Consider the following 27,287-nt stretch of genomic DNA (forward strand, 5'->3'; position numbering starts at 1 on the left):
ACTTGGGCTTCCAGCTGCTGTATCACTGAAAGTGAGCTCCCTTACTAGCTTAGTAAGTTTAGAGTTTTGAAACTTAACATCAGGAGAAATGAAATGTGTCTAAAAGTTATTTTATTGTGAGTTTTGAGGACTGCTTGTTAACATGGAAAAAATGTCAGCTTGCAACAGCTTGTCACATATATCTCAAGAGCCTGCAAAGAGCGTCCCCACATCCTTCTCCGTGCAGCACCCAGGATGTTCTAATGTAAATCACATTCTGTCATTGTGTTGTATAGAAGCCTTCAGTGGCCGCCCTGTTGTTCTCAAAGCCAGAGCCCACATTCCCAATAAGGCATCACGTGCCGCAGCCCAGCACCTCCCCACGCTGGCCTCACTCCCTCGCGGGACCGGCCTGCCCCAGGTTGGTCTCCTCCTGAAGCCTTTTCTACCGGAGGGCCCCCTTATGTGTTGGTTCCACTGTCTCCCACCTCTTCACCTGGCCTGATCCTCCTCATCCCTCAAGCCTCAGCTTAAACGGCACTTCAACACCCCATCCAGACTACATGATGCGGTCGCTTGCTGCTTCCCTGTAATTTTGTCCTCTTGCCCCTCTCTCTCTCTGTCTTTTTAGCCATATCATGTCTGAATATGGGAGGATGACAGACACAGAACGAGACCAGATAGACCAGGATGCTCAGACATTCATGAGGACCTGCTCAGAAGCAATTCAGCAACTAAGAGCACAAGGTGAGGTGACAGACGCATACAGACAGCCACGACTCTATTAAGTGCTCACACGAGATTCATATGGCACAGCCAGTTAAAGTTCCCTCTTGTGTTCTTATTTAGATCTAGGTTTTGAGACTTTAAGACATCTTTTTCTGGTTAATATTTTAATCTAAGCCATTAAAAGCAGCATAAAGCTCATGATTCAAGGTAAACAAATGGAAGGAGAGTGGTAGAAAGGACCTCTTGAAACAGAAACAGAAATTCACTAAGGGGCCAGGATCAAAGAAGACAAATTGTGAGTGCATGCTTGCGTGCCTGTGTTCTGTATGGCACTTAGTGTGGGGCAGTGGTTGCCGGCGTGTGGATAGGAGGGAGGGTAATCCAAGCCCGTTACTTGTAGTTGTAAAGTATTCTTTAGTATCACACTCTCGTGGTTAAGAGGAAAGCTCTGAAACCACGGCTGCTTATGTACCCATCCAACCTTCACAATGTTCTAGTCACAGGGCCTTGGGCAACCACTTAATTGCCCTGGGCCTCAGTTTCTTCATCTATAGAATGGAGATAATTGTAGAGCCTATCTCTGAGGGTTGGTTAGTCTGAGAATTGATTAAATTCTTCAGCATGCTTAGAACCATAGTTGGTGCTAGGGTTATTAATGTTACCCCACTTTCACTGATGTTTCATTCTTATTGAGGCACTGAGGTGGCGTCCCGCGTCATGTATTTCCCTTGATTCTTTTTTTATTTGCTTAGGCGGACACAGATTACATTAAATAGTGTAGTGTTCAAAGTGGCCAGATGCTCTGTGCTTTTCACATAGACTTATTTGGGAATCTTCTGTTAGAACCTTAGGGGACCAGTTGGAGAATCTGATCTGATAAAAACTGCAGACATTCTTGCCAGAAAAATATACATATACACAAAATTTTGTGTATAATTTCATGGATCTGCTGACTCTCTCATGTGAATCTCAAGTTAAGCAGTCCTATAATAAAACATAAATCAAGCTCCCTACCCTTAAGGACCTACTCATTCATTGAAATAACCTAGGAAATAAATGAACGTTAATAAAACCAGCAGTAAGTACCCAATCATGTGACCTTGGGCTGCTTGTCAACACTGAACTTTAGTTCCTTTGTGTGCAAAGTAATGTAATCATAATTGCCTTTTGGATTGTTTGCATTATGAGCAGTATGTAAAGTCCTAGCAGAGAGCCTGCACATAGTAGGCACTCAGTCTCAATAAATGGGAGCTGTCCCCCCACAACAAATGGCACAGACTCTAAGATGTGATTGTTCACCAAAGAAAGGCACCCTGTGGCTAGGAGAGTCCAGGAAGGATTCCTGGAGAAGGAAGTTTTGACTTAGTGTCTAAGGACCCCTCAGAGTGTGAATGGCTGAGTGGGGAGGAACATAGTATCCCGTGCTGAGCAACAGCCCAGACAGGCGTGGGGGAGGAGTGTGTGTGTGGCTGGGGTTTGATTTAAACATGTGACCTGAAGGTCTGCTTGAGCATTGGACACTGTTAGTACAAACCGGGTTAGCACTTGAGAGGGGGCCATGTTGAACGTGAGCCCTACTTCTGTAATAAACCATGAATGAGTTGACTGTAGTTTGCCTACAGGTTTTATCTTTTACAGAGCATGATAAATCTTACTCTTTTAAAAATGTAATGTCACTTGACACAAGACTTATATAGCTGTATTTTTTTTTATATCGTTAATGTACAATTACTTGAACAACGTTATGGTTACTAGACTCCCTGTATTATCGAGTCCCCCTGACATACTCCGTTACAGTCACTGTCCATCAGCGTAGTAAGATGCTGTAGAATCATTACTTGTCCTCTCTGTATATACTGCCTTTCCCATGTTCCCCTGCTACATTATGTGTGCTAATCGTAGTGCCCCATTTTCCCCCTTATCCCTCCCTTCCCAATAACTGTATTTTTAAAAATACTTTCAATAAAGAAACTGTTCTAAGGAAGCTGATGAATTGTTCTTCAAAGTAATTGAATACAAAGACCTGAATATTGTCCTTTCCTGTTACAGCCCACAAGGAGATACATTCCCAGCAAGTGAAGGAGCACAGGAGTGCTGTTTTGGACTTCATTGAAGATTACTTAAAAAGTATCTCATTTTATCTTAAAGGTCAAATGTAGCATTTCACAATAGGTGTGATGCAAAATTTCGCTTTGCTAGCTGAAGACTACAGTGTATCATTATATTTAATGATAACTTTACCTGGAAGCAGTTTTAAATGGTCTCTGTTCTGGTATTTTCCCCTGCAACAGGAGTATGTAAACTTTACTCAGAACAAAGAGCCATCCGAGTTAAACAAGTGGTGGACAAGAAAAGATTGTAAGTATTGTCTCCATTGGTATCCTTAATTAGTAATAGTGATAATGGTAGCAACTGTCATTTGCAGAGCACTTAACACTTTACGATGTACAGCGCTTGAATTTCCTCCCAAAATACTGTAGCTCGTCCTTTGGAGCACCTACTGTGTGCTAGGCACTGTGCCAGAATGTTATTAGCTTACAGCCACCCCGTGAGGCAGCAACTGTTACTGTCCTCATTTTATAGACAGGGTGGCTGGGGCCTGGGAAGTTACGTAACTCCCAGGGTCCCACTGTTTGAGCCCAGGCTGTTGGTCCAAAGTTTAGGCTCTTGCCTGTCTTGTCTCAGTAACCTTATGAGGCTGGCTCAGTTTTAGCCATTTTACCTCGGTCTCCTTGACCCCCATGCCCCTCCTTCCTGCCTCTGAGAGTGTTTTCCTGAGGGAAGAGCTGCAGCATAGCAACCAGTGTTCCCATGAGGCCTTCCTCAGGGCACCCATGGCGTGCCCCTCCCTCCCAACAGTGCATCACTCGATGCCAGGGTCTCGTGAGTGCACACCCTGCTACAACCCCAGCCCCTATGTGTTGCAGGTGCTATTAATGAACCCCCTTTTGCGGGTGAGAACATGAAGACTCAGCAGGTTAAATGATTTGCCCAAGGCCACACACTCAGGAACAGCAAACCAGACTTCAGTATTTCCCCAGCACCTGCCTGTCCCCCTCTGTCCCCCTGTAGGGTTGCATGCCAGCTTCTAGAGTGCATGAACTGCATCCTCAAAGCCACTTCCCTTGCACATCTGCCCAGCCCGGCTGAGACTGGATTCCTGAGCAAGGAGTGCTGGGTCCAAGCTCCAGCTCTCGACCACTTCTAAAGTGGCCTTGCAAACATTTTAGGTTGTTCTTTCAGAAGGTAGCAGGACATACTGTTTGGGGACAAGTTTTCTTAATTTTTACTCTGTTGGGGTCCCCAATCCCATCTTCAGGTCAGTTGAGTCACTAGGACTCACAGGACTCAGCACGCAGTTCTCCCCTCAGCTACTTAGTACAACCAAAGGGCGCAGAGCAGCCAAGGGAAAAGGTACAGGGCAGTATGCAAGGGCTCCACGAGCAGGCTTCCAGAGGTCTCTCCGGTGCAGTCACACAGGGTGTGAGGAGTGAGAGCTCACGGAAAGGGTAGTGCACCACGGAAGCTCATTAGAGACCCCCTGACCAGGGATTTTATTGGGAACTGGTCACATAGGCACCTTCTAGTGGTACACATCAAAATTACCAACTCTCAGAAGGAAGGTGGGTGTTCAGCATAAACCACACTGCTTGCACAACAGTTCAAGTACAGTGGGCCACTCTTAGTGAAGTGATGGGGACCCTCCTAAAGCCCAAGTTCCCAGACATCAGCCAAGGACTAAGCTTGCAAACGACTTTCTCAGTCCTAGGCCTGTAGTGTTCACTCTTTTTTACACATTTGTGAAATAGATTTGAATTTGTAAATGTCAACAAACAGAAGCATTTATGAAGGATAGTAAGTATTCAGGTTTTCTGTCAGCAGATAGTGTTTATTACACAGAACACTGAGAGAATAGCCAGAGAGAAGCAAGAGATAAAGTCTTTGCCCTCAAGAGCTTAGAGTCAGACCAGGTTGCTATATAAGCATGAAAAATTAGCCCCTTTAATCAGTATATGTCATAATGAGTGAGACCAGTAGCAAGTTCAGAGAGGGAAACGGTACTCTCAAGAAGCATGGCGTAGTACCTGAGAGCCCAGACTGCAGCCAGACAACCTGTGTTGAAATCCTGGCTCTGCCATTTATAAACTGTGTGACTTTGGAGAGACTACTGAACTTCTCTGTGCCTTGGTTTCCTCACTTGTAAAATGGAAAAATCTGTAATACCTACCTTGTTGGATTATTGTAAGAATAAAATGAGTTGATAGGTGAAATACTTGTAGTGAGCAGTTAATATATGTTTAACTTCTACTATTACCTACTTGTAAACATTTACCATGTGTCAGGCAGTATGTTAATTTCTTTCATTCCATCCTCACAACCACTCTATTAATAAATAATAGTATTCTGATTTATAGAGGAAACTGAGACTCAGAGAATTTGGTTACTTGCCCAACATCACATAGCTGAACTAAGATTTGAATGTTGGGACAACCAGGGCAGATTTCTCAAACTATAGACTTTGTGTTGGATATTGGGAGAAAAGATCACGGCTAAGTGACTGGAAAGAAGGAAAGCAGTCCGGGCCTGGGGAGGCGGGTGGGCAGCATTTGCCAAGAACAAGTTCTGGAAGAAAGGTAGGGTTCTGAAGATGTGTGACTTCCCACTGCAATGGGGTGGTGGTCCCTGATCCCCCACCCACTGGTGGAAGAGACGCCAGTTCCTGCTTCCTTGTCCTAGGCGGACCCTGACGCCTGAGACGTAACAGGCACTCCAGCCGAGTAAGAGGAGGCTTTGCTGCTGCCTCCTCAGTTTCTGGTTCTCAGCAGAGGTTTTAACAAATTAAGATCAGTCAGATGGGAGTTGTTCTCATTTAGACAGTAAAGTTCAGCCTTGTCTCCTGCCAAATAGCTGCCCTGTGCCAATTACTTTGAGCAAAAGACCTTGAGGGAAATAACTGTGTGACCCTACACCGTGCAGACCAGCCTTCCCTTCTAGTTCTCTCCTCACCTTGCTCCAGAAGGTGTCTGCCTAAAACACACATAAAATTTTATCACTACCTTGCTTGTCACGTCTGAAAAAGGCTAAACTTCCTAGCATGGCATTCAAGGTCCATGACAATTGACCACAGCCTTTGTTCTTAGTCAGATCCTGCCACAAAGTCTGTGTTTAATTACTGGCCCTTGAATGGGGCATGGTCACTCATTCCTGGCTCCTCAAGTCTGCACAGGGAGAGCTTACAAAGTGGAAAGGCTGTGGGCCAGCTTTGACACAACATTGGCACAAGTGGCCTTGTCATCCCCAAAGGGTTTGAAACTTACCCATTTTTCTCCTGCCCACATTAAAGCACTAATATTTTGGTTATGACTGAAGCTGAAATAGCCATCAGATGCCCTCCTGGGTATATACCCCTAATTTAAAACTGTGTGAATTAATCAGAAACAGTTCCCCTTCCCAGGAAGCTGTCAGGTTGTGTATCACTGGCTTCCTTTTTCTTGAGGAAGAGGATGAAGGGGGCAACCTGGAAATCAGAACTAGCCTCTGATGCTCTTGTCTCCTGGCTCAGAGGACTGCGTTCATGGAGGCCTAATAAACTGTGTGTAGGTCCAGAAATAGATCAGACTTAAAAGTGTCAGACCTTTCTCTCCAAAGAGCTATTTTTTTATCTGGTTGTGGGTCGTCTGATCCTGCATCTGATGGTGGCTAGCCTTGCTTTAAAGTTTGCTGGGTTCTGGCCCATCATTGAGCACCTCGCTTTTGCCTGCACAGCGTTGTTCTTAGAGTGGAAACTGGGGGCTATTTTCTCTGTCGCGGAGATTTGAAAAGGATGAAACATACTGTCTGAAAGAGGATGATTGCTTGTAACAGTGGGAAGGTTGTGAGATGACAGATAGGAAGACTAGACCAGCTGTCAGCACCTTGTGAATTATCAGTGTACTCTGAGGTTGATTACCAGAGTATCAGTGCATCCTACTGTTAATTCTATAGGATAGTTGGGGATTTCCTAAAATATTCTGAGGAGCTCCTGGTGACCTAAGTAAGTGTTACTCTGAAAACATTTTCCATGGTCAAACAAGTCTGAGAAACATGTAGTGTATAGAGCTCTTGGTCTCTACGTGCCACTGTGCCATGATTACACCCACCTAAGGGGGTGCCCTCCAGCCTTGACACATCTGGCAGGCACACTTTAGAAAACATTGCCCAGTCCAGTCCTGTGGCCAGTATATGACCTTGAGTTATCTGTTATATACTCCCTTAAGTTGGTACAAAAAGCCAGAATTTTGCTGCATTCCATTTTTCTTCCTCCTTTTTTAAAAAAAGGCATTGGTGCTCTTAAAACATAAACTCTCCCCATATTTATTTGGTGCTTGTCTTCTTGTTTATGACTCAGTCCTCTCCTCCCAGCTGGACTGGAGACTTGGCGAGGGCAGAACTGTGCCGTTTCCCTCTTTGTATCCAAAGCCCCTAACTCAATATCCCACACAAAGCAAGAGCTCAGTGAACTCTGACAGTGACTGCAAATGATGATGATGTTGATGAAGGTAAAGGAAAACCAGAAGTGATATTAGGTCTATCGCAGTGATTTTGTCCATTAAAAAAAAAATTTCACCTTATATATATAATGAAAGGATTCCTGCCCGTCTAGTTAATTAACATATCTATCACCTCACATATTTATATTTTGTGTGTATCTTCTGTGTGAATAGAACATTTAAATGCTATTCTCAGCAAATTTTGATTATTGAATAGTGTTTACAACTATAGTCACCATGTTTTACATTAGATCCTTAGAACATATTCATCTTATAGCCAGAAGTGTATATAGCTTCTAACCAGCCTCTCCGTATTTCCCCCACCTGGACTTTGTCTTATTTACTGCTTAGAATAGGGGATCAGCAACTGTGGCCTGTGGGCCAGGTCTAGCCTTTGCCTGTTTTGTACAGTCCTCAAGATGAGCATGGTTTATTTTAAAAGTTTGTAAAAAAAAAAAAAAACAGAAAAAGAATATGAAATTAAGACCGTATATGGTCTACAAAGTCTATATTTGCTGTTTCATCCTTTAGAGAAAAAGTATGCTGACCCCTGGATTAGAACAGGCTCTCTGTGGGTGAAGGACCACCTTGTTATTGTTTGTTCTTTGCAGCCTGTCATGGACTGAATATTCCACTCTACAGATCAAGTTCATGGCTTATGCTGCATGTGACCCACCACAGTAGTTTGGGAACACCTCAGCTGGTCTATACCCTGTCCAGTGAGCTAAGCCGCTGATTAAATGGCAATGTCAAATTGCTATAAATACTTCTAAATGCTTGCTCTTCACTTTGAACATGTCCCACAGCAGACCAGTAATAGTTCACAGTCTGCTACTGGACTGTGGGCCACACTTTGAGTAGCACTGGGCTGAAAATCACCTGGTACAGAATAGATGCCCAGTGAATACCTGTATGAGTCGGAAGATGGCTCACTCAGGACAGTGCGAGGGAGTCCTGCTCGGTGGGCACATGCAGTACCTGTGCCAGCGCACAGCCCCAAGTCTGAGAGCTGCTTTTGAAGTGATGGTACTGTAATATCATATACCAAATACATCTTCCTACCTAGAACCTTTGTTGGGCATGAGAGAAGTATCAGAGCTATATTTGACTCCGGATTATAAATCACTTTTCTTTAATATTTGTTTAGGGCTTAATTTAAGGTTTGCAGAGAACGTGTACAACTTTTTGTTAATTTGTTTGAATGTTATGTCCCTTGGGATCTATCTGGAGTGATAATTTGCCTGAAACTAAGAGAAATATTTTCTTCAACTTGGGATTTTAGTATCAATAAAAGGTCTGTTGAAGAATGAATGAATTTACACTTTAAACAGGGGAATATGTCCATTTTTTAATACAGTTACAAAAACTTCAGTTCTGTATCAGGAAATAGGTTACAGCATCCTCTCTCTTCTTTGGAGCAGGGTCTCTCTACATTTTTTCTTGTTTCAAAACTGAGAAATCTGTTTCCCTATTTTGTACCTCCTCCTGTTCTTCTTAAATTTAATCCCATGATTTTTCAAATAAGCGTCCTGGAAACAGATGTTGACCAGGTGGAAATTGTTTTGATTGCAGTTATGAAATGCTCAGCCTTTAGTTAGAGAAATCAATTTAAATAAATCATGGAGTATAAACTGGTCTGATGACTTAAGAATTGCTTTTTTCAAATTGCCTTCAACTAGTTAATTTGTAATTTCCTTGAGGATTGCAGTAGACATTCTCTGTATAATTAGATCTGTTCTTATCACTTAAGAGAAGCATGCAACTTTGTTGAAGTTTGCTGCATTGCAGACTTCTATTCATTTTCAATTGAAAACTGGCACATTAGCATACTCTGGACACAAAGGATGACAGGCACTAAAGGAAGCCTTAACTTAAAATTCAATTAAGCCCTTCTTCCTCAACAATTCGGCCCTCAGCTGTGGAGTGGGGCCGAATAAGGTGGGTGTCCTCAGGGATGGGAGCCAGGATGGGAGCTGTGGTTTCCCAGAGTAGGTCAGAGTCTGCACAGGCTGAGGAGGGTGGCTCAACATGGGCAGGCAGAGCCCCCGCAAGAAGGGGGTGTAACCACGTAGCGGTGGTGGTGGCGGTGGTTTCAGGGAGTGGCAGTGGAGATGGCAGACTGGTTATATGTAGAGGGATGGATCAAATAATTACGTAAGGGTAATGGAAGCCAGGTTTCACACTGCCGGGGAAGTGAAAGGGAAAAAGCCAGAATGAGCCCTGTGGTGTTGGATTGGAATGAAAGGTACTGGTGTGAACTCATGGTTTGCAATTTACATGGGTAAATATGGAAATAAATGTGGTTGTAAATGTGTATGTATGTATAGATTGGCAAATGCATACATGTATTTTCTGGCTTTGCCACTGAGAGGGCCTGGAAGCAGAGACACCCCACTAGCAATAAGCATACTTAGCACTCATCTTGGCTTCTAAACAGCAAGTTCAGCTTCTAGGAACCAGGGCTTCTTGGAGAAATGGCTGGTTCAGGGGCTTGGGCAGGAACATTTTATTAAATCAGAAAGCAAGGAAGGGCTCAGAGAGTGAGAGGATCATGTGAAAAGGGCATGAGCCAGTTTGAAGGGGCTTCACTGGCCAAGTTAGAGACAGTCTGAGCATCAGAATAAGTGATGGTAGCAGATTATATATAACCCATTGAGTAAAATAGGACATCATGAGTCCATCCAGATAGGTATGAACAAATGAGTATCTAAATGGCAAGGTTGAAATTGATAATTACATAGTATCAAAGCACTCTCCAGTACTAATTACAAGGGAGTAAGAGAGACTTTACAGTGGGGAAGCTGCCAGCCACCACCTCCATCGAGTGATCAAAGTAAAGTCATGCACAACCGGATAGGATGCAATGAAAAGAATGTAGGTAGAAGATCACTTTTTATGACAAAAGATGCATAACCTGAATCCAACCATGAGGAAAGGACAGGCAAACTCATATTGAGGGGTGTCTGTCGCACAGGAGAACTGGTGTTTTACGGTGTATCAAGATCATGAAATTCAAGGAAAGACTGAAGGACTGTTCAAACAAGGAGACTGAAAGGAAATGACAGATGCAGTGTGTGATTCCGAGCTGGAAGTTTTTGTCATAAAGGGTATTGTTGAGATAACTAGTCAAATTAGAAAATGGGTTTAGAGAAAGGACAGAAGTAATGTATCAGTGTGAATTTCCTGAGTTTGATGATTGTATTCTGGTTGTATCAAAGAATGCTCTTGTTCATAGGGAATACTAAAGTATTAAGAGGTGAAGGGGCATCAGGTTGGCAGCTCACTCTCCAGTGGTTCAGGCAGAAAAATTCTTTGTGAAAAAACACAAGACACCATCTCACACTTATTAGAATGGCTAAAATAGCACTGACAGATGTTGGAGGATGTGCAGCAATGGAAACTCTCCTCCTTGGCTGATAGGTGTCTGAGAGAATTCTTTATTAGGAAGAGCCAAGCAACCCTCCAAAGTTAAATGGCCACCCCATGGCCCAGCAGTTTTGCTTCTAGGCTCCCTGTGCCTAGCCATTCCTTTCTGCCCTTCTGTGCTGGGCAAATCTTACTCTTCAAGAGCTTACCTGTGTGACACCTACCCTGAGAAGCCCCCAGTAATTGCTACACTCTGAATTAGTAGTAGTAAGAATTTGTCAAGTACTTGTATTTTACATGGTACTTTTTTTGTCTACTGTTTGTTTAGTCTTTGCAACAACTTTGAGTGGTAATATTATTGGAAGGGTACTGGAAGCCAGGTTTTTCATTGTCAAAGAAATGAAAGGGAGAAAGCCAGAAAAACCCTGTTTTGTAGGATTGGAATGAAAAATACTGCTGGTCACTTTACAGATAGGGAAACTGAGGCCCAGTGCTTAGAAGGTGAGCCAGGAGAGTAGCTACTGTGTACCAGCCTCTCTGCTACATTCTTTCTCATGAGTGAGCCATTCAATTTTTATAAGAACCCTTTTAGAAAGGTGCTGTTTTGTCCATTTTGCAGATGAAGAAAACTCAGAGAGGATTAAAAAAAAAAACCTGTCATACTGCAGATAAGTGGCAGACTAGATAGAATTCAAGCCCACTTCTGTCTCCAAACTGCATGTCTTTTTTTTATTATTATTAAGGTATTACTGATATATGCTCTTATGAAAGTTTCACATGAAAAAACAATGTGGTTACTACATTCACCGATATTATCAAGTCCCCCTCCCATACCCCATTGCAGTCACTGCCCATCAGTGAAGTAAGATGCCACAGAGTCACTATTTGCCTTCTCTGTGCTCCACGGTCTTCCCCATGATCCCCCCACACCATGTGTGCCAATCATGATAACCCTCAATCCCCTTCTCCCTCCCTCCCCACCCGCCCTCCCCCACCCCTCCCCTTTGGTACCCGCTAGTCCCTTCTTGGAGTCTGAGTCTGCTGCTGTTTTGTTCCTTCAGTTTTGCTTCGTTCTTATACTCCAAAAATGAGGGAAATCGTTTGGTACTTGTCTTTCTCTGCCTGGCTTATTTCACTGAGTATAATATCCTCTGACTCCATCCATGTTGTTGCAAATGGTAGGATTTGTTTCTTCCCTATGGCTGAATAGTATTCCATTGTGTGTGCATATGTACCACATCTTTATCCATTCATCTACTGATGGACACTTAGGTTGCTTCCATATCTTGGCTACTGTAAATAGTACTGCAGTAAACATACAGGTGCATATGTCTTTTTGAATCTGAGAAATTATATTTTTTGAGTAAATCCTAGGAGTGGAATTCCTGGGTCAAATGGTATTTCTATTTTTAGTTTTTTGAGGTACCTCCATGTTGCTTTCCACAATGGTTGAACTAGCTTACATTCCCACCAACAGTGTAGGAGGGTTCCCCTTTCTCCACATCCTCGCCAGCATTTGTTATTCTTAGTCTTTTGGATGTTGGCCATCCTAACAGGTGTGAGGTGATATCTCATTGTGGTTTTAATTTGCATTTCTCTGATGATTAGTGATGTGGAGCATCTTTTCATGTGTCTGTTGGCCATCTGAATTTCTTCTTTGGAGAACTGTCTCTTCATATCCTCCATCCATTTTTTTGATCGGGTTATTTGCTTTTTGGGTGTTGAGGCATGTGAGTTCTTTATATGTTTTGGGTATTAACCCCTTGTAGGATATGTCACGTACAAATATATTCTTCCAAACTGTCGGATGCCTTTTTGTTCTGCTTATGGTGTCCTTTGCTGGACAGAAACTTTTTAGTTTCATGTAGTTCCATCTATTCATTTTTGCTTTTGTTTCCCTTGCTTGAGGAGATGTGTTCAGAAAAAAGTTGCTCATGTTTATATTCAGGAGATTTTTGCCTATGTTGTCTTCTAAGAGTTTTATGGTTTCATGACTTACATTCAGGTCTTTGATCCATTTCGAGTTTACTATTGTGTATGGGGTTAGACAATAATCCAGTTTCATTCTCTTACATGTAGCTGTCCAGCTTTGCCAGCACCAGTTGTTGAAGAGGCTGTCATTTCCCCATTGTATGTCCATGGCTCCTTTGTCCTATATTAATTGACCACATATGGTTGGGTGTATATCTGGGCTCTCTAGTCTGTTCCATTGGTCTATGGATCTGTTCTTCTGCCAGTACCAAATTGTCTTGATTACTGTGGCTTTGTAGTAGAGCTTGAAGTCAGGGAGCGTAATCCCTCCAGCTTTATTCTTCCTTCTCAGGATTGCTTTGGCTATTCACAGTCTTTTGTGGTTCCATATGAATTTTAGAACTATTTTCTCTAGTTTGTTGAAGAATGCTATTGGTATTTTGATAGGAATTGCATTGAATCTGTAGATTGCTTTAGGTAGAATGGCCATTTTGACAATATTAATTCTTCCTATCCGTGAGCATGGGATGTGTTTCCATTTATTGGTATCTTCTTTAATTTCTCTTATGAGTGTCTTGTAGTTTTCAGAGTATAGATCTTTCACTTCCTTCATTAGGTTTATTCCTAGGTATTTTATTCTTTTTGACACAATTGTGAATGGAATTGTTTTCCTGATTTCTCTTTCTGCTAGTTCATCATTAGTGTCTAGGAAGGCAACAGATTTCTGTGTATTAATTTTGTATCCCGCAACTTTGCTGAATACAGATATTAGATCTAGTAGTTTTGGAGTGGATTCTTTAGGGTTTTTTAATGTATAATATCATGTCATCTGCAAACAGTGACAGTTTAACTTCTTCTTACCAGTCTGGATGCCTTTTATTTCTTTGTGTTGTCTGATTGTGTGGCGAAGACCTCCAGAACTATGTTGAATAAAAGTGGAGAGAGTGGGCATCCTTGTCTTGTTCCCAATCTTAAAGGAAAGGCTTTCAGCTTCTTGCTGGAAAGTATGATGTTGGCTGTGGGTTTGTCATATGTGGCCTTTATTATGTTGAGGTACTTGCCCTCTATACCCATTTTGTTGAGAGTTTTTATCATGAATGGATGTTGAATTTTGTCAAATGCTTTTTCAGTGTCTATGGAAATGATCATGTGGTTTTTGTCCTTCTTTTTGTTGATGTGGTGGATGATGTTGATGGATTTTCTAATGTTGTACCATCCTTGCATCCCTGGAATAAATCCTTCTTGGTCATGATGGATGATCTTTTTGATGTATTTTTGAATTCAGTTTGCTAATATTTTGTTGAGTATTTTTGCATCTATGTTCATCAGGGATATTGTTCTGTAATTTTCTTTTTTTGAGGTGTCTTTGCCTGATTTTGGTATTAGGGTGATGCTGGTCTCATAGAATGAGTTCAGAAGTATTCCCTCCTCTTCTACTTTTAGGAAAACTTTAAGGAGAATAGGTATTAGGCCTTCACTAAATGTTTGATAAAATTCAGCGGTGAAGCCATCTGGTCCAGGAGTTTTGTTCTTAGATAATTTTTTGATTACCAATTCAATTTTGTTGCTTGTAATTGGTCTGTTCATATTTTCTGTTTCTTTCTGGGCCAGCCTTGAAAGGTTGTGTTTTTCTAGAAGGTTGTCCATTTCTTCTAGGTTATCCAGTTTGTTACCGTATAATTTCTCATTAGTATTCTCTAATAATTCTTTGTATTTCTATGGTGTCCATAGTGATTTTTCCTTTCTCATTTTTGATTCTGTTTATGTGTGTAAACTCTCTTTTTTTCTTGATAAATCTGGCTAGGGGTTTATCTATTTTGTTTATTTTCTTAAAGAACCAGGTCCTGCTGTCACTGATTCTTTCTATTGTTTTATTCTTCTTGATTTTATTTATTCCTGCTCTAATCTTTATTATGTCCCTCCTTCTACTGACCTTGGGCCTCATTTGTTCATTTTCTAGTTTCATTAATTGTGAGTTTAAACTGTTCATATAGGATTGTTCTCCTTTCCTGAGGTAGGCCTGTATTGCAATAAACTTTCCTCTTAGCACGGCCTTCGCTACGTCCCACAGATTTTGCGGTGTTGAATTGTTGTCATTTGTCTCTGTATATTGCTCGATCTCTGTTTTTATTTGGTCATTTATCCATTGGTTATTTAGCAGCATGTTGTTAAGCCTCCATGTGTTTGTGGGATTTTTTGTGTTCTTTGTGTAATTTATTTCTAGTTTAATACCTTTGTAGTCTGAGAAACTGGTTGGTACAATTTCAATCTTTTTGAATATACTGACGCTCTTTTTGTGGCCTTGTACATGATCTATTCTTGAAAATGTTCATGTGCACTTGTGAAAAATGTGTATCCTGCTGCTTTTGGGTGGAGAGTTCTGTAGATGTCTGTTAGATCCATCTGTTCTAATGTGTTATTCAGTGCCTCTGTCTCCTTACTTATTTTCTTTCTGATGGATCTGTCCTTTGGAGTGAGTGGCGTGTTGAAGTCTCCCAAAATGAATGCATTGCATTCTATTTCCTCCTTTAATTCTGTTAGTATTTGTTTCACATATGTTGGTGCTCCTGTATTGGGTGCATATATATTTATAATGGTTATATCCTCTTGTTGGACTGAGCCCTTTATCATTATGTAATGTCCTTCTTTGTATCTTGTGATTTTCGTTGTTTTAAAGTCTATTTTGTCTGATACAAGTGCTGCAACACCTGCTTTTTTGTCCCTATTAGTTGCATGAAACATCTTTTTCCATCCCTTCACTTTTATTATGTGTGTGTCTTTGGATTTGAAGTGAGTCTCTTGTAGGCAGCATATACTTGGGTCTTTTTTTTTTAATCCATTCTATTACTCTGTGTCTTTTGATTGGTGCATTCAGGCCATTTAGATTTAGGGTGATTATTGATAGGCTAATGGCTTTAGATTCGTGGTTACCAAAGGTTCAAGGGTAACTTCCTTACTATCTAAGAGTCTAACTTAACCCACTTAGTATGCTAGTACAAACACAATCTAAAGGTTCTTTATTTTTCCCTCCTTTTCTTCCTCCTCTATTCTTTATATATTAGGTATCATATTCTGTACTCTTTGTCTATCCCTTGATTGACTTTGGGGATAGTTGATTTAATTTTGCATCTGCTTAGTAGTTAACTGTTCTACTTCCTTTACAGTGGTTTTACTACTTCTGGTGACAGCTATTTAACCTTAGGAACACTTCCATCTATAGCAGTCCCTCCAAAATAGACTGTAGAGGTGGTTTGTGGGAGGTAAATTCTCTCAGCTTTTACTTATTTGGAAATTGTTTAATCCCTCCTTCAAATTTAAATGACAGTCTTGCCTGATAGAGTATTCTTGGTTCGAGACCCTTCTGCTTCATTGCATTAAATACATCATGCCACTCCCTTCTGGCCTGTAAGGTTTCTGCTAAGAAATCTGATGATAGCCTGATGGATTTTCCTTTGTATATGATCTTTTTTTCTCTCTCTAGCTGCTTTTAATAGTCTGTCCTTATCCTTGATCTTTGCCATTTTAATTATTATATGTCTTGATGTTGTCCTCCTTGTTTTGGGAGATCTGTGTACCTCCATGGCCTGAGAGACTATCTCCCTTCCCAGATTGGGGAAGTTTTCAGCAATTACCTCCTCAAAGACAGTTTCTATCCCTTTTTCTCTCTTCTTCTTCTTCTGGTATCCCTATAATGCGAATATTGTTCCATTTGGATTGGTCACACAGTTCTCTCAATATTCTTTCATTCCTAGAGGTCCCTTTTTCTCTCTGTGCCTCAGCTTCTTTGTATTCCTCTTCTCTAATTTTTATTTCATTTATCGTCTCCTTCACCATATCTAATCTGCTTTTAAAACCCTCCATTGTGTTCCTCAACGATTGAATCTCTGTCCTAAATTCGTTCCTGTGTTCTTGAATATTTTTCTGTACCTCAAGGAGCATGTGTATGGTTTTTATTTTGAAATCTCTTTCAGAAAGATTGATTAGTTCTGTCTCTCTCTAACCTTTTCATGTGTTGTTGAGATTTTGCTTTGAACCAGGTTCCTTTGATGTTTCATATTTGTATGTGGCCCGCTCTAGTGGCCAGAAGGTCTACTCTGTGGAGCCGTTCAGCCCCTGGAGCGATGTTGGGGAGGGGTCACAGGGGAGCGGTGCTGTTGCCTGGGGGGAGGAAAGAGCTGTTTCTTGCTTCTTGGCTGCTATGTCTGTCTCCACTGCCAGAACCAGGAGGCTGAACACACAGGTGTAGGTCTCTATGCTTTGCGCTTGTAGCTGCTGTAGGTGGGGCTTCCCTCTGGCTGGCCTGTTGCCAGGGCAGGGTTTGCCGATTTGCAAGCCAGGTGCAGGCTGGCCGGGAGGAAGGCGCAGCAGGCTGTGTTTCACGGTGTGGGGCCTTGGAGCCTGTGTATCCAGCCAGGGGGATGGAGCGCCTGAAGATCTTGAAAGCTCCCAACCTGCTGGGCAAAGTGCACCCGCACGTATTTGTCTACCTGTCCTTTCTCCTGAGCAGTAAGCTCTGCACAATCCTTGCCCCTTTAGCAGCCCTCTCACTTTTAGAAAGTCTCTCAGACTGCCCAACCAGATCAGCTGGATATGGATCCCTGTTTTCCACAAGCAGCTGGAATCTCAGTCTTTCCAGGTATTTTGCCTGTCTTAGCTTTTCAACCCCACTAATCATCAGAGCACCATGCAATATAGGTTCATGCTCCCAGAGCAGATCTCCAGGCCTGGGTGTTCAGCAGTCCCAGGCCTCCACTCCCTCCCCACTCCATTTCTCTTCCTCCTGCTGGTGAGCTGGGGTGGGGAAGGGTTTGGGTTCTGCTTGGTCATGGCTTTGGTATGTTACCCTGTTCTGTGAGGTCTGTTCTTTTCTCCAGGTGTTTGCAGTCTGGCGCAGCCTTCTTTCCTATTGCTCTTTCAGGATTAGTTGTATTAATTATGTTTTCCTATTATATGGGGTTTTAAGAGGAGGTCTCTGTCTCACCTCTTATGCCACCATCTTTAATCCTCTGCCCAAACTGCATTTCTAAATGTATCTTTCTCAGGCAGTTAGTGCCAGTCTCTGACTGCCATGGGATTTGTGGAATTACTGTAGTAACTTGTCAGCTAGGATGGCTGAGGAGGATGTCAGGTCAGTCCAACTGAGCTACACGGCTGAGGAGAAGCAGCCCACCACACAGGCAACTGTGGCTATGACCCCCCAGAATGTCCCCCCTGCTCCTCTGGGTTCATGGCATCCTTAATTCCTCCCCTATAGCATCAGTCTAGGTCCACACTAGTTGGACCAGGACCCTTGTATCAATTACAGCACTGTGGCCCCTTCTCTGAATTTTTTGAATTATTGATGGATTATCGTAGCTGTTTTTTTCTGTTCCTCCATTGGTCTTATCTTGTCAGAATAAAAAATGTATAGTGCTTTAGGATTTCATGAGAAATGTTCTTTAACAAACCGCTCTGCCTTTTCTCAATGCACAGTAATAATGGGGGCAATAAGCAGCTGTAGTTACAGTAGTGGTGCTCTTCTGTGTGCCAGAGACTGTGCTAAGAATTTACATATAGACAGCTAGGAAGGTACTCTGACAGTCATATTTTACAAATGAAAAAACAGGCTAGGAGATGTTAAGTCACTTACCATTTAAATGAAAATTCAGGCAAATGGATGGCTTTCTCATTTCAGGGTAGTTTTCAGATTAGCTAAAAATTAATAGCCCTACAATGGCCCCTAAATGTTGATATGGAAGGAAGAGTCGCACATCTTTTTACTCTAAGTCAAGAGCTAGAAATGATTATGTTTAGTGAAGGAGGCATATCAAAAGCTGAGAGGGGCTGAAAGCTAGGCCTCTTGCACCAAACAGTTAGCCAAGTTGTGACTGCAAATGAAAAGTCCTTAAAAGAAATTAAAAGTACTACTGCAGTGAGCACAAGAACAGTAAGAAAGTAAAACAGCCTTCTTACTGATACAGAGAAAGTTTGAGTGACTGGATAGAAGATCAAAGCAGCCACAACATTCCCTTAAGTCAAAGCCTAATTCAGAGCAAGGTCCTGCTTGTCAGTTCTGTGAAGGCTGAGAGGGGTGAGGAAGCCGCCAAAGAAAAGTTGGAAGCCTGTAGAGGTTGGTTCATGAGATTTAAGGAAAGAAGCCATCGCTAGAACATAAACATGGCAAAGTGAGGCAGCAAGTGCTGATGGAGACGCTGCAGCGAGTTACCCAGAAGACCCAGCTCAGATAGTGAATGAGGGTGGTTACACCAAACTACAGATTTTCACTATAGACAAAACAGCCTTCTATTGGAAAAACATGCCATCTAGGACTTTCAGAACTAGAGAGAAGTCAGTGCCTGGCTTCATAGCTTCAAAAGACAGGCTGATCCTCTTGCAGGGACTAATGCAGCTGGTGACTTAAAGTTGAAGCCAGTGCTCATTTACCAGTCAGAAAATCCTAGGGCCCTCAAGAATCATGCCAAATCTACTCTGCCTGTGCTCTAGAAATGGAACAACAAAGCCTGAATGACAGCACATCTCTATACAACATGACTCACTGAATATTTTAAGCCCACCGTTGAGACCTACTGTACAGAAAAAAGATTCCTTTCAAAATATTACTGCTCATTGACAATGCACCTGGTCACCCAAGATGGAGATGTATAATGAGATTAATGTGTTATCATGCCTCCTAATACCACATCCATTCTGCAGCCCACAGGTCTAGGAGGCATTTCAGCTTTCAAATCTCACTCTTTAAGAACTATATTTCATAAGGCTATATAGCTGCCACAGAGTGTGGTTCCTCTGACAGACTTGGGCGAAGTAAATTGAAACCCTTCTGGAAAGGAGTCACCAGTCTAGATGCCATTAAGAACATTCATCACTGATGGGGAGGGATCAGAATAACAACTTGAACAAGAGTTTGGAAGAAATGGATTCCAGCCCTCATGGATGACTTTGAGGGGTTCAAGACTTCAGTGAGGAGGTGAGTGCAGGTGTGGTGGAAACAGCAAGAGAACTGGAATCAGAAGTGGAGCCTGAAGATGTGACTGAATTGCTGCGTCTCATGGTAAAACTTTAATGGATGAGGAGTTGCTTCTTGTGGGTGAGCCAAGAAAGTGGTTTCTCGAGATGGAATCAGCTCCTGGTGAAGATGCTGTGAAGATGGTGGAAATGGCAACAAAGGAATTTAGAATATCACATGAACTTAGCTGATAAAGTAGCGGCAGTGTTTGAGAGGATCAACTCCAATTTTGAAAGAATTCGGTGGGTAAAATTCTATCAAACAGCATCTCGTGCTACAGAGAAATCATTGGTGAAAGGAAGAGTCAGTGTGGCAAACGTCACTGTTGCCTTATTTTAAGACATGGCTGCAGCCAGCCCGGCCTCCTGCAGCCAGCCCCCGATGGGCCAGCAGGGAGGGCCGTCAGCCTCAAGCGGGAACTTGCACCAGCAAAAGGATTATCACTTGCTTAGAGCGCAGATGACGGTTAGTACTTTTTAGCAATAAAGTGTTTTAGAATTAAGGTATGTACATTGGTTTTCTCTTTTTTGATAGAATGCTATTACACACTTAATCAACTACAATATAGTGTAAACATAACTTTTATTTGCACTTGGAAACCAAAAAAATTCATTCGACTAGCTTTATGGCAATACGTACTTTATTGTGGTAACCTGGAACCAAGCCCGCAGTATCTCCGAGGTCTACCTGTGTCTGTTTCTGGACTCTTTATTCAGTATCATTGATCAGATTGTCCTCGTTCCAGTACTTCACTGTCTTGACTACTGTGGCTTTGTAGGAAGTCTTGAAGTCTGCTAGTTTAAGTCCTCTGAATTTGTTTTTTCAGTATTTGCTATTCTAGATCCTTTGTGTATTTCCATGTAAGTTTTAGAATCACCCTGTCACTCTCTTCAGAAAACCTGCTGGGATTTTCAATGGGGATTACATCAAATCTATAGGTAAATTTAGGGAGAATGGACATCTTAATATCTATCTGCAAACATGGTATGTCTTTCCATTTATTTATTTCTATCTTTAACTTAAAATTTTTTTTCTCAGCAATATTTTGTCATTATCAGTGTAGAGGCCTTGCTTATCTTTTGTTAAATTTATTCCTAGGTTTTTTGATGCTCTTATAAGTGGTATTGTTTTACTTTGTTTTTCAATTTCTTTCTAATATATAGAAATACAATTGGCTTTTGTATATTGATATTGTCCTGCAACCTTATACATTCACAGTATTAGTTCTACTGGTTTTTATAAACTCATGTACTTTTCTGCATAAAGCATCATACCATATGTGAATAACAGTAGTTTTACTTTTTAATCATTATGCCTCTTCTTTCTTTTTCTGGCTTTGCTACACTACCTAGGACACAGGCCTGCAGTACCATGTTGAACAGAAGCAGTTAGAATGGACACCATTGCCTTGTACCTGATTGGGGCAAGGATTTAATGCCTCACCACTAAGTGTGATGTTAGCTGTAGGTCTTCTGTAGCTGCTCTTTACCAGGCTTAAGTAATGTCCTTCTCTGCTGGGGATTCCCAAGGGTACCCTTAGGTTCAGTGATTTGCTAGAAGGATTCCTGAAACTCAGAACAGCCGTTATACTCATGGTTATGGTATATGACAGTGAAGGAGACTGATTAAACTCAGCAAAGGGAAAAGGTACAGAAGGCAAAGTCCAGGAGAAACCAGATGCAAGCTTCCAGTTACATGGCTCAAACAGGACAGACAGCACTGCAGTCTCTCAGCAGTGGGCATGTGTGATGTGTGATGTGTGACAGCACATACAGTGTATCGCCAGCTAGCGTAGCTCACTGAAGCCTTGGTATCCAGAATTTTCAGTGGAGGTCCATCACACATGCACGGAGTGCCCAAGTAGCTGACCTCAGTCTCCAGTCCCTCCAGAGGTCAAGCTCTTAGCTTGGTCCAAGGCTCCCATCATCAGTCACACCCTTTGCATGAACTATCTGGTGTGGTCCAAGGCCCTAGATATACAAAAATACTCTGTATCAGGGAGGATATTCCGAGAGCTTGGAGGTTATCTCCCAGGAACTGGTCCAGGGCCAGTGTTTTTGTAATATGCAGATTTGGAACAACCTCAACTTGCTGGGTCAGCTCTGCCCTGCATACTCTCTAGTCCTAGCTCACTGAAAGTTTTTATCATGAAAGGAACTTGAATTCTTCAAATGCTTTTTCTGCATCTAATGAGATGATCACCTGGTGTTCTTTTCCAGTAATGTGGTGCATTACACTGTTGGCATTTTCAGTGTTAAACCAACTTTGTATTCCTGGGATAAACTTCACTCGGTCATGATGCATTGTTGTCTTTATATATTGTTAAACTCAGTTTACTTAGATTTTGTTAAGGATGTTTGCATGTATGTTCATGACGGCATTAGCTCAATTTTCCTTTCTTGTAATATCTTTGTTGATTTTCCATGTCAGGGTAATGCTGGCCTCCCAAAATGTTTGTAGGTTCTTTCTCCTCTGTTGTCGTTAGACCTACTTACAGCCTTACCTTACTCATCTTAGGGAAAGACATTTACTCTTTCACTGTAAAGCATAATGTTAGCTGTAGGGTTTTCTTAGGTGTCTTTTATCAGACTGAAGAGGTTCCCTCTTATACATACTTCTCTTCACCTTGCTAGATTTGCTCCTCAGCAGGGTGTAAAGGTGTCTTCATTCATTTGTGCTGCTCCGCTGTACTCCAGAGTTTGTTCAGCCAGGTCTGTACTGATGGACATGTGGATGATTTCCAGGCTTTTACTGTATTAAATTGAATTACAAAATTGCTACAGTAAACAGCCTTTTCCAAAGATTTTCATATTATTGCTATATCTTTGGGATAGATTCACAGAAGTAAGATTGTTGGGTTAGACAACAAATACATATGTGATTATTACCAGATTCCCCTCCATAGGAGCTAACACCACTTGGCATTCATGCCATCAGTATATGGGAGCGCCTACTTCTCCACAGCCTGACCAGCCCAGTGGGCCTTCAAACTTGTGATTTTTTGTCAGTCACATTAGCTGAGAACTAGTGTCTTACTTTAGTTTTTAATATGTTGTTATGAGTAAGATTGGGCATCTTTTCATATATTTAACAGCCATTTGCTTTTGTTTTTCTGTGAACTCTCTTGCCTAGTGTACCATAGGGTTGTCACCTTTGCCCCTTTTTTTACACAGGTGTTTGTTTTTAAGTGGAGTTTCCTTTTTAGAGCAGTTTTAGGTTCAGAACAAAACTGAGCAGACAGTCCCGGCCGTCCCCACACATCCCTGCGCCCACTCCCACAGTCTCCCCCACTGTCAGCGTCCTCTCCACTGTGGTGGTTTTTACCATGTAAAACATACATTTATTAAGTCATTTGTAGTCAGATTTATCAATTTACCTCTTATTGCTTCTGTCATAGTGCATTTTCCATTCCTTGGTTACAGAAGAATTCACCCACATTTTTTCTCATGTGTATGGTTCACTTTTTACGTCTGTATCTCTGATGCAGTTGGAATTTACTTTGGTATGCAGATTAAGGAAAAGAAACACTTCAATCCTTTCTCCATGTAACTACTTACTGATCCAGCCACACTTAGTTAAACCTATATATATATATACACATATATATATATATATATATGGAAAGAGCCATATGCATTTGAGTCTCTTTTGAATTTGTTACTCTGTTTCATAATGTATAATCTTTTCATGCCCTACGACCACACTTTCTTTAGGGTTTTTCTGACCATATTGTAAACATTTTCAAACATGGCAGAAGTGACTTTTACAGTGAACACGTGTATTACATTTTTTTTCCCATATTACATTTTACCATTTACTCTTTACTATACTTCTTTCACGTATCTGTCCTTCTTACATTCATTTAGCTCTGTTATTTTTTTTATATATGTCCAAGTAAATTGCATCAGCACACTGCTCTTTAGATGCTTCAGTGTGTCTGTCATTAACTAGAATTCAATATTTATTTATATTTATAATAAATTTCACAATTGACTTGTCTGACTTGAAGATGGGGAAGGGGACCCTGTGATATTTTTATTGGGAGCACATTACATTTATAAATTACTTAGAACTAACATCTATGTGACATTTCTTTTTTCTATCCAAGAACATGATATATCTTTCCATTTGTTAAGGTATGTTTGTATCTTTCAGGAACATCGTTAAGTTTTTCCCACATGGGCTTTGGGCTTTTTGTGTTATGTGTACACTGCAGTTGTCATTATTGTTAGTTTTTTTACCTTTGGTTTGTTTTATGTTGGCTGCTGCAAATGGTGTCTTTTCATTGTGGCTTCAAACTGTAAGCCAGGCACTATTTGTGAACATTTAAGCCATTATTTTTTGTTACTATAAGCAGTGCTATAATGAATATTCTTGAAACGACATCTTTGTGCATAATTTGTGATACTTAGAATAACAGATGTATTTCCCAAAGATGGTTGCACCCAAACACATCCCATCCTTTGGGGTCTCACTTAAAATGAGATTTTGTCACTGCTCTGTTGCAAGGGAGATATGAGGCTTGTTTTCCCTCCCCTTGGACCTGAGTGGACCGTCGCAACTGCCTGGGCAGTGGGATATGGCAGAAAGGACAGTATGTGACTTCTGAGGCTGTGGCCACAGTGTCTGAGACTGCTCGCTCTGGGGGAAGCCAGCCGCGGTGCCGGTAACACACTGCCCTGGGAATAGGAAACGGGGCCCCCTCTGGCACCAACTCAAGGGCACATGAGCGAACCTCCTTGGAAGCGGTTCTCAGCCCTGGCCCCGCCTTCAGGTGATGCAGCCCCAGCTGAGCAAGCTGCACCCTCGTGAGACACCCTGAGGCAGACCCGACCCCAGAGACACAGATGTTGTTTTTGAGGTGATTTGTTGCTCAGCCATAGGAACACTTAGGAAGATTGATGGTACAGTTACCTTAAAAACATTTTTTTATTAATGTTGTAGAGGAGCATTTTATAAACAGCCTTAGAACACTGGTCTTTTGGGAAAAAAATCCATGAAAATGGTCTCTGCAGTTAGGTTTTTTGGAAAAGCCAAGCTTTTTGGAAATTCAAAATGTATGTTAGTGTGTTAAAGGCTCTGAAAAGTTTCAAGTAAAATACCCATCTAGCTTTGACCCAGCCTTCTCAGATGCACCGGACCAGTGGGGTCCCTTCCTGGAGAACATGGTGGGTAGAAACTACTCTGACGAGCCGTCGTTAAGAGTATAGCTCGGAAATAAGTTCCCTGAGGTTACATGCCAGCCCAGCCACTGGGCAAGTTCCCTAACTTCCGTATACTTCGCTTTCCATCTTTGTAAAAAGGTCGTTAATGATTGAGCAGCTATTATTACTTTATAGGTATGCATATCATTAAATTTGTCCTTATGAAATTTGTCTGTTGGCTTAGAAAAATGCCCAATACAAGATAAGCCCTTGGTAAGTGTCAGCTGGATTAGTAATATCGTCCTCCTATATATGTACATTGTTCCTTTATTTATAGCTTCTCTATAAATGAAAGTAATTTATAGTGATGTGGAATTTATCATAGGTCCTTTTAGCAGTCTTCCTATCATTTTCATAGAGCTATGTAGATTCCGGTAAAGCTGTTACAAGGCTCACTGTTTTGTAACCAAATGTTTTTTCTCTTGTTAGCCATTTACTGGCAATTGTAAACCATCCATCATTCAACTTACATTTACTAAACACTGAATGCGAGGCACTCATCTAGGACATAAGCCTACCCAGTGAACACGACTCACAGAGTAGGGGCCCCTGCTCCCCGAGCATGCCCCTCCAGTGGAGCCAGACAGATGACAGGCAGGGGAACTAACAAAGTCATTCCAGGCCAGGGATGGTGCAGTGTCACAGGAGTGCACAGGCAGAGGAGGCCTCAGAGTAAGCAAGATGGAGCCTCACCCTGAAAGTGGAAATAACATTGCCATGGAAGGAACTCTGAGGCAGAGGGCCAAGTGCAAAAGCCTTGGTTTCTGAGACGAGTTGGTTCCATCCAGTGGCTATTGAAGATTTGTGCTTTAGTGTGTGTGTGTGTGTGTGTGTGTGTGTGTGTGTGTGTGTGTGTGTGTGTGTGTGTGTGTGTGTGTGTGTGTGTGTGTGTGTGTGTGTGTGTGTGTGTGTGTGTGTGTGTGTGTGTGTGTGTGTGTGTGTGTGTGTGTGTGTGTGTGTGTGTGTGTGTGTGTGTGTGTGTGTGTGTGTGTGTGTGTGTGTGTGTGTGTTTAGCAGCACTTTTGCATTGGTGCGAAATGACCAGCTTCCTGGATTTGTTGACCTTGGAACAGTCAGCCTTCACTGCTCACGTGCTGTGTTTGTGGTCAGTGTGCAGGTTCTTTCCATCAGCACCTGCTGCCTTCTCCCCTGGGGTGCTTTGGTGGGGGGCACACGGGCCCCTGAAGGCTGCAGCACCAGTATTTTGTACTAAGCACCCCACCTAAGGTGTAGTGGGACGGCCGCTGGGCACAGAGGCAGGAGATCTGCTCAGGAGAAGGCAGAACATATGTGTCGAGGTCTCTTGTGACCCCTCCTGCTGTCAAAATGGAATCCTGTTGTGTAAATAAATCATATGATTGCTCATTATTATTTTTTTTAGGTCTAAGCTGGAACCAGAACCATATGCAAAGACAAGAGAATCCATGTCTTCTGAGAAAGTTTTACAGAATCCTTCAGAAGACATTGAAGAAAAAGCTGTCACTGAAGAATATCCAGGTATGAATTAAAATCAAAATCTTGTGTCTCTTCCTTATGACATGTTGGCAAAAATACAAAGCAGAAAAAGAAAGAACACGGTCTTAGACATTTTGTGGCATTTGTATTTGCATAAAGCAAACATGGAGTGGCAGCCTGTTTTCTGTCGCAGTCAAACTTTAATGACGGCTGCTGGGGCAGGGGGTGATTCCCGTCACCTGGGCGCCGGCAGGCTCCACGAGAAAGGGCCTGAGTGGCTCTGCACCAGAGGGCTGGGGAGTGGACCGCATCCAGAGAAAATACCAGATCTCTTGCATGTCAGTCTCAGGAGAGGTGGGGTGTTGCTTCCCCTGCACCCATACGATGCCCTTTCCCTGGGATCTCAGTGCGCCGGCAGTGCCGACCCTGGGTGCACCTGCCCAGCTTGCCTCGGGTGGAGCATGTGATCTCACCAGGCTTCAGCCGCAAGTCTAGCCAACAGGACGAAATGCAAGTCTGGGTGTATCTGCTTCCTGTCTTTGTGATGTGATCCTAGGTGGCCCATGACTTAGAACAGCCCCTGACACCCTGTGGGTGCTGATAAACACAGTGCCTCCCAGGAGTCCTCTCCACCTCCTCTTCTGTGTTACCTCCTTCGCTGTGTGTCTCCCCAACTCAGGCACTGTCCTGCACCAGCAGCCCTCGGGGATGGCCCTGTAAAAGAGGAAGGCTTCAGGAGTCTGGGAAACGTGTCCAAGTTAAAAGCTCCTAAATGGGGGACCCAAGATTTCCATGTGGCCCTGTGCTGCCTCTCCATTTAACTTACTCCATACATTTCACAAGTGAAGGAATCCAGAATGCACTGTGACTCTGTGAGCCTGACGGATGCCGGGGGCTCCTCCATAGCTGGAAGCAGTGTCCGTAGGGAAGGGCAAGGAGTCTCATGGTTCACAAGCCCCTTCGCTGTGCTGGGCACGTGCTGGGCAGTGAGTAGATCGACTCTCACTGCTCTTGAGGTATTATTATCAGCGTTTTACGTGTGAGGAA

General features: G+C 42.4%; 1 protein-coding gene across 3 annotated transcripts in view; it reads left to right on the forward strand.

Annotated features, from left to right (window-relative positions):
* The window catches only part of STX18 (syntaxin 18), a 131,231-nt gene that overhangs the window by 75,383 nt on the left and 28,561 nt on the right, over positions 1-27,287 (forward strand). For all 3 annotated transcript variants that reach the window (XM_036921126.2, XM_057502103.1, XM_036921128.2), the window contains 4 exons: positions 611-726; positions 2,758-2,835; positions 3,000-3,066; positions 26,167-26,282. In XM_036921126.2, coding sequence (XP_036777021.2) covers positions 611-726; positions 2,758-2,835; positions 3,000-3,066; positions 26,167-26,282 — 377 coding nt within the window. The remainder of the gene's footprint in view (positions 1-610; positions 727-2,757; positions 2,836-2,999; positions 3,067-26,166; positions 26,283-27,287) is intronic.

This window comes from Manis pentadactyla, chromosome 5, assembly GCF_030020395.1.
Source record: "Manis pentadactyla isolate mManPen7 chromosome 5, mManPen7.hap1, whole genome shotgun sequence".
Taxonomy (NCBI): Eukaryota; Metazoa; Chordata; class Mammalia; order Pholidota; family Manidae; genus Manis; species Manis pentadactyla.